The 15,749-nt window shown below is 52.8% G+C and overlaps 1 protein-coding gene across 3 annotated transcripts; it reads right to left on the bottom strand.

The window, feature by feature from the left end:
- Positions 1–2,078: 2,078 nt before the first annotated feature.
- IGSF8 (immunoglobulin superfamily member 8) lies at positions 2,079–9,476 on the bottom strand. Of its 3 annotated transcripts, XM_088801810.1 has the most exons (10): positions 9,041–9,298; positions 8,621–8,730; positions 7,759–7,926; positions 7,012–7,060; positions 5,532–5,909; positions 4,409–4,870; positions 3,670–4,077; positions 3,062–3,475; positions 2,517–2,658; positions 2,079–2,342 (listed from the first exon to the last, which is right to left on the bottom strand). In XM_088801810.1, the coding sequence occupies exons 1-9, from the start codon at positions 9,096–9,098 to the stop codon at positions 2,543–2,545; spliced, it is 2,163 nt and encodes a 720-aa protein (XP_088657936.1). In that variant the 5' UTR covers positions 9,099–9,298; the 3' UTR covers positions 2,079–2,342; positions 2,517–2,542. The 3 variants fall into 3 exon arrangements, with proteins under 3 accessions (XP_088657936.1, XP_019571992.2, XP_088657935.1); XM_019716433.3 differs by lacking the exons at positions 7,012–7,060; positions 7,759–7,926; positions 8,621–8,730 and having other exon boundaries at positions 9,041–9,476; XM_088801809.1 differs by lacking the exons at positions 7,012–7,060; positions 8,621–8,730; positions 9,041–9,298 and having other exon boundaries at positions 7,759–7,884.
- Between the last annotated feature and the right edge of the window lie 6,273 nt (positions 9,477–15,749).

Genomic DNA, 15,749 nt, shown 5'->3' with positions numbered 1-15,749 from the left:
GCACTTGTCTTATTTCTGTGGGAAATGTGGGTTCAACTCTGCACTTTCAAAGAGGGCCCTTGGCCTCTCCTCCCAATGTAGTGTGTTTCAAAATAAGAAACCAACGGTTGGGGCATATCATCGTCCTCTGGAAGAAATGCTAACTATTTTAAGACCAGCACCATCATGTCTCTTCATCACTGTATAGACCATTACAAGAACTACCTAAGATTTATACAATGTAAAAATGAGAGTAACTGTGAGAATTTCATTAGTGGAAAAATGAAACCAAAATTACAACTAGCTTAAATATATTAAGTCCACTAAAGGTGGTTGATTTGTCAATGGACAAATTCAAGCAACCAAACAAGCACACACACACACACACACACACACACACACACACACACACACAACCTGTCAACCAGTTATTTTTATCTCTCTCACAGCAAAATTGCCTTATGGCCAGTTAGTTATGTGGTAAAAATGTTTGGGGCAAAAATTCTTGCAGCAAAGATGTCTGCAGGAAAGACACTGTAGCGAACATACTGGACCTGCCCTTGTAGGACTTTGGAGGCAGGGTTAAATGTGGGAGAGAATGTGAGAGAAGGTGTCTAACATCTGTCTAGGTCTGTGGCCTGCTATCTGTCCAGCTAGGACAGGGGCCCCTTCAGATGCTATTCCCATCCCCTGACCACCCCTTTTGGTGTCATTCCAGTCACCAGGGGCAGTCCCCCAGGATGGTGGAAAGATCAATGGCAAGCTGAGAAGGGACAGAGGTAGAGGGGACCTGAGGCTGGCCTCGTGGGAGAAAAGTGTGTGCCCAGGCAGGCATGCCCTCCAATACTGGCTACACCCCACTCCTGTCCTTTAATAAAAGTCTGAGCCCTTTGGAGGAAAGCACCCAAATCTGCTCCATTCCAGGCTGGGAAGCTAAGGTCCTGTGGGACATGTGCCTCCTAGAAACAGGAATGGGGGTCTTGGAGAGACCCCATGCCAGTTTGGGTCCACTCAGAGAGGACGTCTTTGCCTCAGGTCACAGGGCCACCTGAGTCACCATCAGTCAAAAATGAGGTTCCGGAACCCTGATGTCATCTGTTTCCCCAAGAACAAATGTTGGGATGCAGGATGAAATGTCATTTTGGCTTAATTCAGTGAAAAAGCTAGAGACTAGGCAGGAGGCAGTGGGCTGTCTGTACACACACACACACACACACACACACACATTCTCTCTCTCTCTCTCTCACAGTAGTTAACCCATTGCAATTGAATGGGCAGAGAAACTGAGCCTGGATAGAAGTTACTGAGACCCTGCCATACCTTTCCTCGCCACTTAGTCACCACTCAGGGTACTACTGCATACAGTGCAAGGAGTCAGGAGACCTGGGTTCTAGTTGTGACACTGTCACTAATTAGCTCTATGACTCACTTCTCTGGGCCTCACTCTCCCCATCTTTAAAAATAACAGTAGCAAACTAGTAATGCTCGATAAGTGTTTAAATAAATGAATTAAAAGAGGTAAACTGAGTGCCTCTTAAGGTGTAATGCAGTAAGAATTCTAAGATCAGAGAATTCTTACGCAGAGGGGTGAGGCAAGGCCTGGGTAGGGGTGGTGTATGCAGGGGTTCTGTGGGCACACAGGCCTCCCCTGACTTACCCGCCATCCAGGCGCTGTGTTCTGGGGCTTCTATCCTGCTGCTGTCAGACAGAATAATGAAGATCAGGAAGAAAAAGACTGAGGCCCCAGGGCTGGTGGTAGGATTTATGTCCAAGACAAGCTGGACCAGCAGAATGACAGGGCGTAGTACAGGGAACTCAGAAAAGGGCACTGCTGGAAGCCTGTGCCCTGTAACGTGGGAGAACCTGGGAGTGAGGACCCCCCCTTTCTGTGCTCCCCTCTCCGAGTAGAAGTCCTAACAAGAACTGGTTCGACACTGACAGCTCAGGTAGCAGATGGAATCCAGGTGTCCCCTCCTGGGGTGGGTGCACGGCCCACAGAGGCCAGATGGGGTTTGTGGTGGACAGAGGCTTGGGGCATCCAGAATAGTGCCACAACCCCCAGCTTCTTACAGCCTTATGGTAGGGAAGACAAGCAGCCCTGGATTTTATAAAACAAGTTTATTCACATTTTAGAAAAACTAGTTGTAGGACAGGGAAAGCCTCCCTTCAGGCTGGGTGTGAGATCAAGAACAGAAGGCCGGAGGGAGGAGTCAGGAACGGAGTAGGGAATGGAGGCCATGCCCCCCACTCTGGGCGGGAGTAGGTCAAATAAATTACAGGAAGGTAGCACAGAGGGACAGAGTGTCCAGGCAACCGGAGGTGGGCTTGGAGCTGGGCTGAAAGACAGTCAAGACCTGTGCGAACTGGAGAGAGAGCATGGAGTGAGCTAAGAGCCCTGAGTGGGGCTCCGTCACAGCCCTCACTCACCTACAAGGTCCTGCAGAACTGTGAGCTGGCTCGTCCTCCAGGTGGGGCTGGGGAGCAAGCAGCTCATCTCAGGACTTAGGAAGGCAAGGCTGGGAGTTCTTTTCCCTCACCTGGGTTGGGGCGGGGGGGTGAGGAATCACTGTTTTCTCAACCTCTTCATGAAGCAGCAGGTGATGGTACCAAGGACAGTGGCGCCGGTGACTAGAGCAACCGCTGCACCCACCAGCAGGGGCACGAACAGGGTGTCCAGGGCTAGGTGAGAGAGGATGGCTGCGTGACTAGGACAACCCCTGCCCCCACCAGCAGGGGCACGAACAGGGTGCCCAGGGCTAGGTGAGAGATGATTCCCTCCACCCACTCTCCCACTGGAGTCCCAGCACCTTCTCTATCAAGTTGTCTGCACCCACCTCCTCCCCATTCACAGACAGCTCTATCCGGCCCACTCCCTGCCCTCTCTGCATTCAAGTCAAAAATCTACCAAGAACCCTGGGACAGATGGGCACTAGGGGGCTGAAAGCTGGATTTTCAAGACTCTTCGTGTGAAGTGATGCAGAGAGAAAGAGGGGACACTAGCAGGAGGATCAGATGGAAAGAGAATAAGAGATGGGGCTGGAGGAAGGCGGTAAGTGAAGAGGGGAGGATAGGAGTCACTCACCATGCGTGTAGGGGTAGACTGTGACAGGCCCTGAGCGGGCACTGCCTGCCTGGTACCAGCTATAGTCGGCATGCTGCACCCAGGCGCTGGGGGCACAGTGGTACACGCCTTCATCTTCAGGCCCCAAGCTGTGTAGTCTCAGCCGGTGGCTTCGGGGCCCCACAAGCTCCACGCTGATAGGGCTTCCTCCAGGCCGGACCCCCAGCTCTGCCACACCATCCTGGCCCACGCCACCCACCAGCTGGGCAGAGGCCGAGCTCAGCTCCCCATCCTCAGGTCGCTCCACCCACCAGCTGGTGGCTAGCCGCAGCCCTGGGGGCCCACCCCGCACAGAGATGTTGCAGAGCAGGGAGGCGGTCTCCCCGCGGTACACTGTGCCTCCTGCCAGCCACGCCACAGCCTCCAGCACCACACCTGTACAACAAAGGCCATGGAGATGCAAGGTTGAGGGAGCATGGGGTCAGGACCGCTGTCCAAGCAACACCCCAGGAAACTCAAGGTGTTCCCACAATCTTAGAAGAAGAGTATGAGACTGAGGGATGGAGGCAGCTGATGGAGAGGGAGAGAGGCATAGAAACAGAAGGAAAAGGTTCTACGAATCCTCTCACCTTCCTCCCGCACGTGCACTGGGAGGGGCCGGGAGCGGGCACTGGCTGCTTCACGAAGCCGGGCCCCAGACCCCCGGATGTAGGCCTTGGCAAGGCAGCGGTAGGTGCCTGCATCACTAGGCCGGGCAGCCTCCAGCCGTAGCCGATAGGTTCTGGATGCCACCTTCTCCATGGCAATGTGCCGGCCCTCATAGCCAGGGCCCAGGCTGCCCACACCCTCTGTGTCCAACTGGGCTACCAGGTGGCCAGGCCCAGGTGCCCCTGCAGGTGCCATCTCCCAGCCCACAGAGTACGCAGCATGACGGCCTGGTGAGGGTAGTGCCCCTGACACATTGCACAGCAGTTCCAAGGGCTCCCCTGGGCCAATCCGACGTTCACCAGGCCCCACGGCCACTGCCAGCTGGCTGGCTGAAACAAAGGAGGGGGAAAGGTTATCACGGAGGCAGGAGGGGCACCTTACTCCCCAACTGTAGTTTGCTTGACAGCAGCAACTTTGAGGCCACCCATCTGATTCTTGCGTGGTCTGACCATCTCCTATACCCAGGGGCCCAACACTCCCCTCAGCCATGGCCCTCCTACCTCCATACCCAACTCTGAGCAGAAAAAACTGTCATGGGTGGTATAGCGGGAAGTGATGCTAACAGGACTGCTCACTCTAGTGAAGGTGGGCTCCCTGGTTTATGACCATCTGGTACCCCAAGTACCCAGAGATACCACGGCTCCCAGCTCCTATACTCACACAGTGTCTGCACATCCACATGGGCCAGGACAGCTCTCTTCTCCGCAATCTGGGCCCAACTGCCATCAGGATCCTGAATCCACTCGGTGGCAGTACAGTGGTAGGTGCCAGCATCCTCGGCCTGGGCGCCCCCCACCACCATGCGGTACCGCTCAGCCCCCTCCTTGCCAAGCCGCAGCTCCCCTACAGCTAGCCGCTCAGCATAGGGAGCACCAGCCTCCACAGCCAGGTCAGGCCGGAGTCCCACCACTTCCTGCAGAGTCCCTTGCACCACCGGCGCCTCAGGCATGGCTCGTCCAAAGGACACCGCCAGGTGTGTATGCTTCTGCGTGCTTGACCGTGCCAGGCAGCCCAGTGCCAGCTCCTGCCCCTCGTGCACTGTTAGGCGAGGGGGAGAAGTCGGGGCCTGGCGGCCTCGGGGCCCTGGGGAGGTAGCAGACACCTGTAGCCCATCTGGAAGAACTGGAGAGAACAGCTGGAGTGAGGGAGGGCTGGGAGCTACTGTTTCCTATGTACAACCTATTTCTCTAAATAGACAGTGAGCTCCTACAGGGTGAAGATTTTATGGTGCATTATTTCTGCTGTAACCCAGTGGTGCCAAGGACAGTGCTGGGCCCATAACAGGCATTCAATAAGTACTTGTTGAATTTCATAGAACCAGCCCATCACCTTCATCCTTATGTTTGGGACTGACCTGTTTGAAATGCTCAAAAAGTGGTTCTGTCTTTCTTCTCAGAAGAGAAATAAGAGAGCAAGAATGTCACATGGTGTCACTCCTCTTACCATACCTCTGCTTTTTCCCCACCTCCCCCAAATCTGGATCCTGGAATCTCCAGGAATGGAGTCGATTCACCCTATCAGGGAATGGAGAGGGGACCAGACAGCTTAAGGACACTTCTGCTCTCCCAGGAGGTAGCTTCATAGAATAAGAAGAGCCGTGCGCTAGAATGGTTTAGAGACCCAGACCAGTCACTAACTTGTTGGGTGACTGTGCAAGTCTTAACCTCTTTGGGCCTCAGGTTCCTCAGCAGCAAAATCTGAGGGGTGGTTATAGGTTCCTCCTGGCCCTGACTTTCTGCCTTTTCTGTGGGGGGTGGCCCTCCCCTTTCCTAGGGTCTAGTACCTCTCAGTTCCACCTTGCCGCTGTAGCTGCCCAGGTAGTGGGCATCAGTGGAGGGTGTGTAGCACTCATAAACGCCAGCATCCTGGGCCTGCAGGCGGCTGATCTTAAGCACCACAGCATCACCCTGCAGACGTTGCACCTGTACCTCACCAGCTGCCACGCGGGGCCCAAACACAGCATAGGAGAAGTGGCTATCCCTGGTACTGACAATGCCCAGTGCAGCCTCTGGGGCCTCGGGCCTGTACAGGAACCACTCAAAGTCCTGCTGGTCAAGTCCCTCATAGCCAGTGACATTGCAGGAGATGGAGACAGCTGTGCCAGCCACGCGGTACAGTGGCCCCTCGGGGACCAGCACCTCTCGGGCACAGCACCGGACTCCTGTAGGGAAAGAGAGAAGAAGTTGGGGATCCTTGGTTCCCATTGCATCCATCCCCCCACTACCAGCACCATTATTGACCCCTGCCCCTGAAAGGAAAGGAAATCTGGAGAAAGTTGGTATGCAGCTTGGGCAGAGTTCTGAGAATAGGGTAAGGATGCTGGCAGGTAAGACACCTAGGTCTCAAAGAGATGGTACAGAGCCCGGTTTACCTCAGAACCCAGAAATATGCCATTTCTGACAGGCCAGAAACAGAAAGAACATCTTTTTCCTGTTGTAACCATTTTCTGATTCCAGCTGTAACTTGATTCCCTCCTCCCAACCTCCAGTATCATGTCTGTGGTTCCCATTCTGGCCTGGTCAATGGAGCCTTCTAGCTAAGGGATTCTGAGACCACATATTCCCCTCCCTTGTTTGAGAGGAGCTGGCAAAATCTTGCTCAGAAGGGCTAGTTGGCTTAGCTGTGTCACCTGGGCCAGGGGACTCCAGACAATGGAGCCAGTGGCCCAAGCTGGACAGGGCACAGACAATGTCATTTCTCACCACACAATGCCCTCCTCCCTCCAGCTGTGCCATGAGCTCACTGCTTCTCCTACCCCACCGGACTGCTGAGGCAGCTGAGGCTTATGGGGCAAGAACCAGGCTCTGCTCTGGCCTCTGGAGGCAGAAGATCCCTTCCCCCCAGTGCCTGCCAATCTTCCAGGCTAGCCCAGCTGATGCCCAATGCCCCGCCTTACCCCCAACAAAAGCCTTTATTTACATATGGTTCCTTTTCTGTAGGGAAGCACAAAATCCCCAGCTGCCCCTTGTCTTCTTTCTCTCCTCTAGGCCCCAGCCTGCCCCAGCAGATACTCTGGCAGTTTGGAGGGCTCAGCTTCTCTCCTATCCCCACTAGATAATATCACAGAACCCCAGAGTGTAACGAGGCCTGGGACAGAGCCCTGCCTCCATTTTACAGATGAGAAAGGTAAGGCAAGAGAAGCACACTGTTTTGGCCAAGATCCTACTGTCGTTAGATGGTTCCACATATCCCTGCGGAGGGACAAAGCCAGAGAGGACGATAGGGAGCGCCAAGGCGAGTGAGGCCTGAGGAGATGATCTCACCAAACAGAATGTCACTCCCAGGGGCACCCCGACAGCCTGTCCCCAGGGGCTAGAAGAAAACCCCGAGTTTGTGCTCAATCACTGTCTTTCAGAAGCGCTCCCTCCTCTCGATTCTCCCACCTGAGCCCAGCTCCTTGTCCTTCCTCCTGTGGCTGAGTCATGAGGGGAACTGTGGTCACTTGGTTAGAGCACAGGCTGGGAGTCTGTCCCATTCCTATCCCCAGTTATATGGCCTAGATCCATCCCTTCCTTTCCCAGGCCTCAGTTTCCATACTGAGGAGAGATAAGAGCTTCCATTCAGATAGTGAGTGTGACTCAGGAGGGCTCTGCCTGAGAGCACTTCATAATCAGGGTGCTGACAAAGATGACTGAGCTGACACCTTCCTCCAGGGCCTCCACCTTCCCCAACCATCAGGCTGACTCCACTCTGAAGGGCCCCCTCCCACCTTCCTGGCTCCACAACTGCTGATGCTTGGAGATCTCATGAGAAAGTCACCCCTACTGCCTTAGGAAACCAGCTGCCCAGCAGTTCTCTCTTCAGCCAGGTCCCCTCCTCTGTGTTAGCAGAGAGGGAAGGGAGAACAGAGAGACTTGCTTTGTAGTCAGACAGATCTGAGTTCAAATCCTAATCCCAACACTCACGAGATGCATTCTCTGGGCAAGTTATACCATTTTCCTCATCTTTGAAATAAATATAAGTGTCCCCCAATTTCGGCAGGCTCTTCTATCTCTGTGCATCACACTTACCCATCTCCCATGAGCTCCTCTCTGCTCCACACTGCCCAGTGGGGAAAATAGGCCAAATGCTAGGCAACTGGTCCCTCTGACATCCTTCTGCCTCCTGCCCAGGGCCCCAAGGAGAGGACTCATTCTAGTCCCACAGGGACTCTGCTGGTGCCGCTGTAGAACTCTGGTCTAGAAAAGGGGGCTGGGACTACATCAGCCTAAGCCTAGATTATAGCAGCTACAAATCCTGGCAGACAGACTACCCCCACCTTCACCCTCATCCCCCTCGCCACGCTCTTATTTTAAGGGCTTCAGTCTCCTGATCATCTGTACAGGCAGTCTCCCTGTCTTGATGCCACACTCCTTTCTAGACCATCTCCTATAGGGAGCCCTCCAGTTTATGCCAAAATCAGTCCCATAGTCACTGCCGTCATGCATCCATGCAACAGACCCAGGACACGCCACCATGAACACCCACCATGACAGAAACAGGGCGTTTGGAAATCCCAGCTCAGTCTCCATGGAGCCTGGTTTCTCCCCAGGCAGGGAAGCTGGGACTAAGGTGGTGTGACAACTGGTGGGAAGCTACCGTGTTTCCCCGAAAATAAGACTGGGTCTTATATTAATTTTTGCTCCAAAAGAGGCATGCGGGCTTATGTTCAGGGGATGTCATCCTGAAAAATCATGCTAGGGCTAATTTTGCGGTTAGGTCTTATCTTCGGGGAAATAGGGTACAGAGCCAAGTGCCATCTGGGAGAGGGCAGGTGGGGCAAAGAAGGACCCAGCCCAGGTCAGAGATGGGGAGTGAGAGAGGGAACAGCGCCCAACCTCAGAGGATGAGGTGTGTGTGTGGGGGGGCGGGATGCAATCAGGGGAGACTTACTTCAAAGATCGTGAGCAGAACCGGCAACCGGGCCTCCAGCCAACTCCGGCAATTCTGAAGGCCCGCAGGCACTGCCCACGCAGGGCGGGCACCCCAGGCTGGGCCTGAAGCTTAGTGTGAGGCAGAGAGGAGTCGCAGCATTTGGGCGCAGCGACCTTAGGATGTAGGTGTGCTTGCTGAGAAATGGGGTCTGACCTTCCCGGAGGCCTGGCAGTCCCTGGGGCAGCACCTCGATGGGTGCTCACTGTGCCCCAGCCTGGGGCCTACAGCTGAAGAGACTTCACCCCCCCCCCCCAGGCTGGCTGGGTGATCTGGAGGCGCCGCTGACAGAGTAGGGGTTGCGAAGGGCTCCGAAATGCTAGGGAAGATGGCAGGCACCTGCCGGGCAGGGCTGAAGGCTAAGGCGGGGGCCAGGCTTACCTAGCATTAGCAGCAGCAGCAGCAGCGGCGGCGGCGGCGTGGGACCGAGGGCACCCATCCTGCGCAGCCGACTCTCGGGAGGTTCCGGGGGGCGGCGCGGGCTCTGGGCTGCCAGATGCTCGGGGGGCGCATGCCCGGGTGGAGGGCGTAAAGCAGAGCCGCGAGGCGTGGGTTCTTCCAGTAGAGCTGAGCCGAGCCGAAGCAGCGGAGTCCTGTCTCTCCTCCTCCCACTGATTTCCCTCCCTCCTCAGCGACTCAGGAAATCTTTCCCGCCCCGCCCTGCCCAGGCTCCGCCCCTGCCCCGGCCTCAGGCTGCCGGCCCCGCCCGGGTCCCGTCCCAGTCCCCAACCCCGCCTCCACCCCTCCCGACCCTGGCCCCGCCCAAGTTCCGGGTGCTGGACCTCGGTCCGCCCCCGTTCCCGACTCCGCGGACTTTGGCCCCAGCCCCGACCCCACTCCTGTTTCTGGCTCCCCCAGGGGTCCTGGGCCGCGGCATCTGCCCCGCCCACCTCGATCCTGGTCCTGCCCTCCTGGCCTCAGCCCGATACTGGACTCCGCTCTGAACCCGATCCTAGACTTGGGCTCGGGCTCCGCGCCCTCCCCAACCCGCGCAGGGTGGCAACACCTGGGCTCAGCCAAATCCCCACCCCTGGCGTAACGGAGTGAATCCCAATCCCACACCTGCTAGCCTTTCTATGAGACTTGGGTACAGGAGCTCTAGGGTCAGTGAGGTGACTGTGGCCACACATTTAGAATTCAGTTATTTGCTCTGGGCCGCTAGGCCTCGCTGCAAACGCCGCTGAAGTGGGCATGGGCGGGAACCATGAGTTCCCGTCGCGCAGAATCTGGGCAGAAGGGCGCTTCAGAGCCCAGAAAGTCACTGGAGACCTGTTTGCCACCCCCTTGGGGCAGAACTAGGGGAAGTGGGTTGGGAGGGTGGGCCGGCTGGGCACCGTCACTTCCTGGTTGGTGATCCTGGTCTAGGTTGCTTAACCTTCTTCTACTCCAGTTTTGTTGTTGGCAAATTGAGGTGGGATGACATCCACCCTAAAGGGTTTTTGTGAGAGTTAATTGAGATAACGTACATAAGGTGCCTGGCACAGGATAACACGGAGTAGGAGCTACCCGTGTGTCCCCGAAAATAAGACCTAGCCAGACAATCAGCTCTAATGCATCTTTTGGAGCAAAAATTAATATTGGACCCGGTCTCATATTATATAAGACCCGGTATTATATTGCATTGTAATATTATATTACATTATATTATATTATGTCTTATATCCAGTCTTATAGTAAAATAAGATGGGGTCTTATATTAATTTTTGCTCCAAAAGATGCATTAGAGCTGATTGTCCGGCTAGGTCTTATTTTCGGGGAAACACAGTAGGGTACTCTTGCTGTTTTTAAATTGTTATTTAAACTGCTTGCCAAGAGGTTTAGTTTAGACTTGAGAGGGTGAGCCTGTGGTGAGTGAAGGAGTCTCTATTTTCAGTGAAGAGAGATGGACTTCACTCTGTACTGGGAATGGGTGGGGCCTGCCCTGGAAGTGTGAGAATGGAAGAGTCCTCTTCTCTTGGGGCTCTGTCTCTTCCCCACTAAGGAAAAGGTGGGGAATGGCGGGGCACAAAGGGTGGGGCCAGAATGGGGATAAGGGAAGCTAGGTCTGCAAAGCTAAGGGTGTCATAGTGACCCTCGTTGGGAGGTGACCCCAGAACTAATCTAGCATCTTCACTATCTAACCCCCAACCTGCCCCCATTCTTCCCCCCACCCTCCCAGTCATTCCCCTCCCCCTTTCGCAGAGGAGGAAACAGACCCTGAGAGGGCAAGTGGCACAGGTCAGACCAGACCTTCTTGGGCTTCCTACTGGTACAGTGCCCAGCTCAGAGGAGGTGTTCAGTTGAAGCCACATTCAAAGACAGACCAGAGAAACTCTGAGGTAGAATGCTGGGGACCCTCAAGCAAAATCAGAGGTCCAGCCCTCCCCGCCAATACTTCCTGGGGGGCCCAGGAGCAGTGCAGCGGGTGCTGCTTTCTGCCCACTCTGACATATGCACACCCTGATTCCCCCAGATCCATTTCACCTAAATCTATGCACAGGCCAAGTTGAGTGAAAACTGAAAGGCACAAGGAAGTTCTTGAAGGGAAACCACTCCCTTTATTTGGAAGTGGAGCGGCTTTAATGCCTTGCTGGTGCTTGAGAGATATTGCTGGTCCTCCTCTTCCACATCATAGATGCCATTTATGGGAGGCCTACAGGATAAGGCCCTCTGGATAAGTCAACATAAGAAACGTCCAAACCTGTAGAGATTTTTTATGAGTTTATTTGAGCCAAACTGATAACTGGAAGCAAAATCTCAATGGATTGAGAAAATGCTCCCGAGAATGGCAGTTTTACAGCTTATTTTTTATACATTAGAATCAAAGGAGGAGACATAAGGAGGATTACATGAAATCCACTGGTGGCAGATTAAGGGCATGGGAGAAAGCAAAGCTGGGAAATCTCTGAAATTGGATAAAAAGTAAAACAGAGAGATACTTCTTTTACATTGGTGGGTACAGGATAGTTAATAATTAACATTTACAGCACATAGAGATGGTATGTGGGGAACAAGATAACAGTGAGGGGTTCTGTGGTCTAGTGCTCTGGTACAGTGGTTGTACCCTGAGGGGTCTAGAAAAGAAGATTACACTGACATTTCAAAGGTATGTTATCTTAGATGCAAAAAGACAATAGGCAGGCTCATGTAAGTTAAGGATTGACATTTGTCAAGGAAGCTACAAGCCTAGAGTGTGACTACCACCATGACCCACTTTTAATTATGAATTTTTATGTTCAGACCATCCTATGTGGTTACTTTCAGTCTCTGAGTTTGTAGGGGTTCCCATTTTGGCATCCCCCAGAGCTTGTCGGGTTTAGTGTATGGCCCCCTTTTTGTCCACAGATATTATTTCTAGATATTTCTAGATATTATTGCAGCATATTTTGCCAGGTCATTTAACAGATGAGAAGCCTGAGGTTCAGAGGCGGTAACCATTTTGCCCAAGGCCACATAGCTTTTAAATGGCCAACGTATGAGGAGCTCAGGCCGATTTGTTCCCAAAGCCCCCAATTTTCCCACACCCCATTTTCTCCCTACCCAAGCCTCTCCACCCTATAAACTCATTCATTCAACAAATACTGATGGGGCCAGACCTGGAGCTGATCCCTGGAGATAAGTGGTAAATCCAGCATGGTCCCCTGCCTTCAGGGAGACACACCATAAGGAAGTAATGACCAACCCCCAGTCTGAATGAGAGGGGACACTTAGGGAGCTGGGGGCGGGTTTGTATTGAGGGCAGCGCTGGTGTCTCCAGCGCGGATGAAACCTGGGGAAACCGCAGCTTCTTACCGGTGCTCCTGTCCAGACGGTGAGTTCCAGAGGCCGCCAGCAGGGGGAGCCCATAGCCCAGGCCCGAGTCTCCCTTAGATGCTTATGTAACTTAGAAAACTGGGGGGAGGAAAGCAAGCCCCAGGCACGAGGCTTGTCACACATACAGGCAGCCATATGTACCCCAGATAACACAGGAACTTCAAACAGAAAGACGTCACACACACACACCCAACAGAGCGATGCACAGACACGCAAACAACAAACACACATGCTGCCAAGGAGGGATATGTGGTACAGACTGGAGAGCACTCCTGTACCCTGTCCATCTGGCCCGTTTAAAAAACCACTCGGGCTAAACCAGCACCATGGCTGAGACTTGTGGTGGGGTGAGCAGAGAAAGGAGGAAGGTGCTTTAGGTCCAAGAGCTTTAGGTCAGTCTGAGACATGAGGGAGGGAGGAAGCCTGGTATCGCAGAAACGTGAGTGAGGGGTGTATAGTGACCATGGGGCCTGTCATCACTGCCATCACCTGCTTCCTTCTTGCCCTCCATGTGCCACCAGGTGTGGGCATACATCAGAGATCAGGTTTGTGTTTCACATGCTTATTTAATAATTTCTCCTCAAGATGACATATGTACAGGCACCAAGGTGGCACTGTGGTGTCCATGAGTATCATTACAGATAATAAAGACCCATGCTCTGCCCTAAAGCAGTTTATCATGTGGCGGAGATGTCACACCATGAGACATGGTTCTCAGACAGCCACATTCAAAAACAGGCTCGTCAATGTAGTCGGACCTGTGCCAGTTTCATAACATGATCTTATTTAATCCTCACCAGAACCTTGTGAGTTCAATGCTATTATTATCCATGGGAAGAAACTGAGGTATACAAAATTTTAGGAACGTGTGCAATATTAATGGATTAGTTAGTATCCAAACTTGAATTTGAACCTAGGATTGTCTGCGTGTGGAGGAGCCTCTGCTTCTAACCTGTGTTATATGGCTTCTTAAAGGCAGACATGGACCCAGCACGAACAAATAGACACCCAGCTATTGACATAGACAGCGTCTTAGAGACAGAATGACAAATATGTCAAAGAAACAAGCACACATGCCCACCAGACATTAAACATAGAAATGCTGCAAACATACACATAGTATTCAGCTCTCTCTCTTTCAAATGTGTGTAAAGCCCAGCTTTGTGGGAGCTAAGGATCTCACATAAGAATGTCCTGTGATTTGTGTGTGTTTATAAAGCCTTGACCCATACTGCCATGATGAGCTATATTTCCCCATCCTCCCAAAAGGGAACATTCTCTCTGCTGCCTTGTTGAGAGGCTCAAGCAAAGAAACAAAGCAGAGGTAGAGCAAAAACCTTCCTTCACCCTGACAACCACCTCACACAGTGATGCACTGAAACAGCTGCACGCTCAGGGGCCCAGGTGCATACCAAGATAAACACATAGACATCATGCATGCCCAAACACACTCACAGAACCACAGAGCCAAAAGTACACACACACACACACACACACACCCCCCACATGCACAATTCCCACCTTCCTTCCTACCTAGGCACCTGCACTGTCCTGGTATCTTGTTTGTGTGTGTGTGTGTGTGTGTGTGTGTGTGTGTGTGTGTGTGTGTGTACTCCCTGAGCCCTCCTCTTGCCCTGGCCTAGCACAAGTTCTCAAATCTTTTACCCAGAGTGTGGCATAGCTGATAAAGAAAAGAGGAGCCACAATGCCACTGTTGGTCTTGGCATAACCTGGTCCTGACTCATGAGGAGGCCCTGCCATTTCCATGCCCAGGATTAGTGCCAGCTGCCACCCACTCTAGAATGCCATGGATGGAACCCTCTGAGCTGGAATCCCCTCATCCTCCCTCTACTGACAAGTCCCTTGTTCCCCAGTCCCATAGTGTTAAGTATTTGAGCTCTACCCCAGATGCACCCCCCACATCCTTCTCCATTTCCAGCCAGTTAAGAGGGAGCTGATGGCACAGACATATGTCTGGAGGGTGGCATGAGCTGAGGCAACCCCTCAGCTGATATGTCTTCCCCAAGCAGGCAGCCTGGGGTAGGGGGCGGGGATCCATCAAGGGCAGAAGATGGCAGTGATTTGGCTAGACAGAGGTTTTCGGGCTGCATGTTGTTGATGAACCTCAGAGGGCAGGAGGTGGTTAATGCCAGGTGGCTGTCTCTGAATCACTGAAGTAGAGCAAGAGATAAATTTGGAGAACAGGTCATTTACGAGTTTGTCTATACCAGGGGTGTCCAAACTGCGGCCCGCAATCCATTTTTAATTGGCCCGCAGCAAATTCCAAAAATATATTTAGTTTACTTAAATAAATCAGGTGAGGCAATACGTACTTCACTTCGAGTGAGTGTCCCGGCTGTTTGTGTATTTTACCGCATATGGCCCTTGGTGAAAAATGTTGAAAAAAGTTTGGACACCCCTGGTCTATACCCAGCTCTGAGCGAGGTGAGGAGGAAGCACCAACACTCACTAATATTTACTGAACACCTCTTCTGTGCTGGGCTCTGCTCTGAGCACTCTGTACACACCTGCTTACAGTCCTCACAACAATCTACAGGGGAGAACGATTGTTACCTGTTCTGCAGATGGGAGAAGGAGGCCCAGAGAGATGAGTCCACATTCTCAAAGCCATCTGGCTAGCAAACGGTAGCTTCCAGATTCAAAAACAAGCTGTTTGACTCCTGAGCTTAACTCCTAACATTCTTCCTCTTCCTGTTTTTCTAACCTGCACACACGTATTCATACACGCAGACATGTGAGCACACACACACACACACACACAAACACACACACCTGGTGTCTATGCAACCTTTTGAAATAACTGTCTTTCTCCACCAATATATCTCAAGCGCCTAGCACATAGTGGGAGTTCAATAAATATTTGTTGAATTAATGAACACAGTGCTGGAGGCCCAGGAAAAGAGGAATCAGTAAGAGGGTTGTGTGTGTGGTGGTATGAGGGGAAAAAGGAATGAGGGGGGATTTTACACACACTCTCACTTCTAACTCTGGGGTCCTAGCTCATCAAAGCACCTTGGGTCAGGAAAGAGAAATGTGGTTCACAGCGTTCCCCTCCAGTCAGAAGAGAGGAGAAATCTGGAGAGAGGGTATGGGAGCACACAGCCATCTCAGCCTAGCTCAGGTCTTACTTGTCACCATTCCCTGCCCGGGTGTCACATGTTTTTCGAAGGCCTATCTCCAGACAGCCCTTGTGTCCTCTACTGTCTACACCTGAACTCTCCAGGAACCTGGCTGTCCTGGCTGAAGAGTGGACAATTCCCTCTATCCCTAGTCCAAC

The sequence above is a fragment of the Rhinolophus sinicus genome, chromosome 11 (genome assembly GCF_057876585.1).
Source record: "Rhinolophus sinicus isolate RSI-liver-muscle chromosome 11, RSI-T2T, whole genome shotgun sequence".
In the NCBI taxonomy this organism is placed as follows: domain Eukaryota; kingdom Metazoa; phylum Chordata; class Mammalia; order Chiroptera; family Rhinolophidae; genus Rhinolophus; species Rhinolophus sinicus.
This window is presented reverse-complemented; position numbering and strand designations above follow the sequence as displayed.

Bases quoted from the DNA above. Each gene is read 5' to 3' on its own strand.
- IGSF8 (XM_088801810.1), bottom strand. From the start codon at position 9,098: ATGGGTGCCCTCGGTCCCACGCCGCCGCCGCCGCTGCTGCTGCTGCTG. The intron at 8,731-9,040 runs GTAAGCCTGGCC...CCTCACACTAAG, and splicing joins GCTGCTGCTGCTAATGCTAG to CTTCAGGCCCAGCCTGGGGT. The intron at 7,927-8,620 runs GTAAGTCTCCCC...CCCCTTTTCTAG, and splicing joins TTCTGCTCACGATCTTTGAA to ACCAGAGTTCTACAGCGGCA.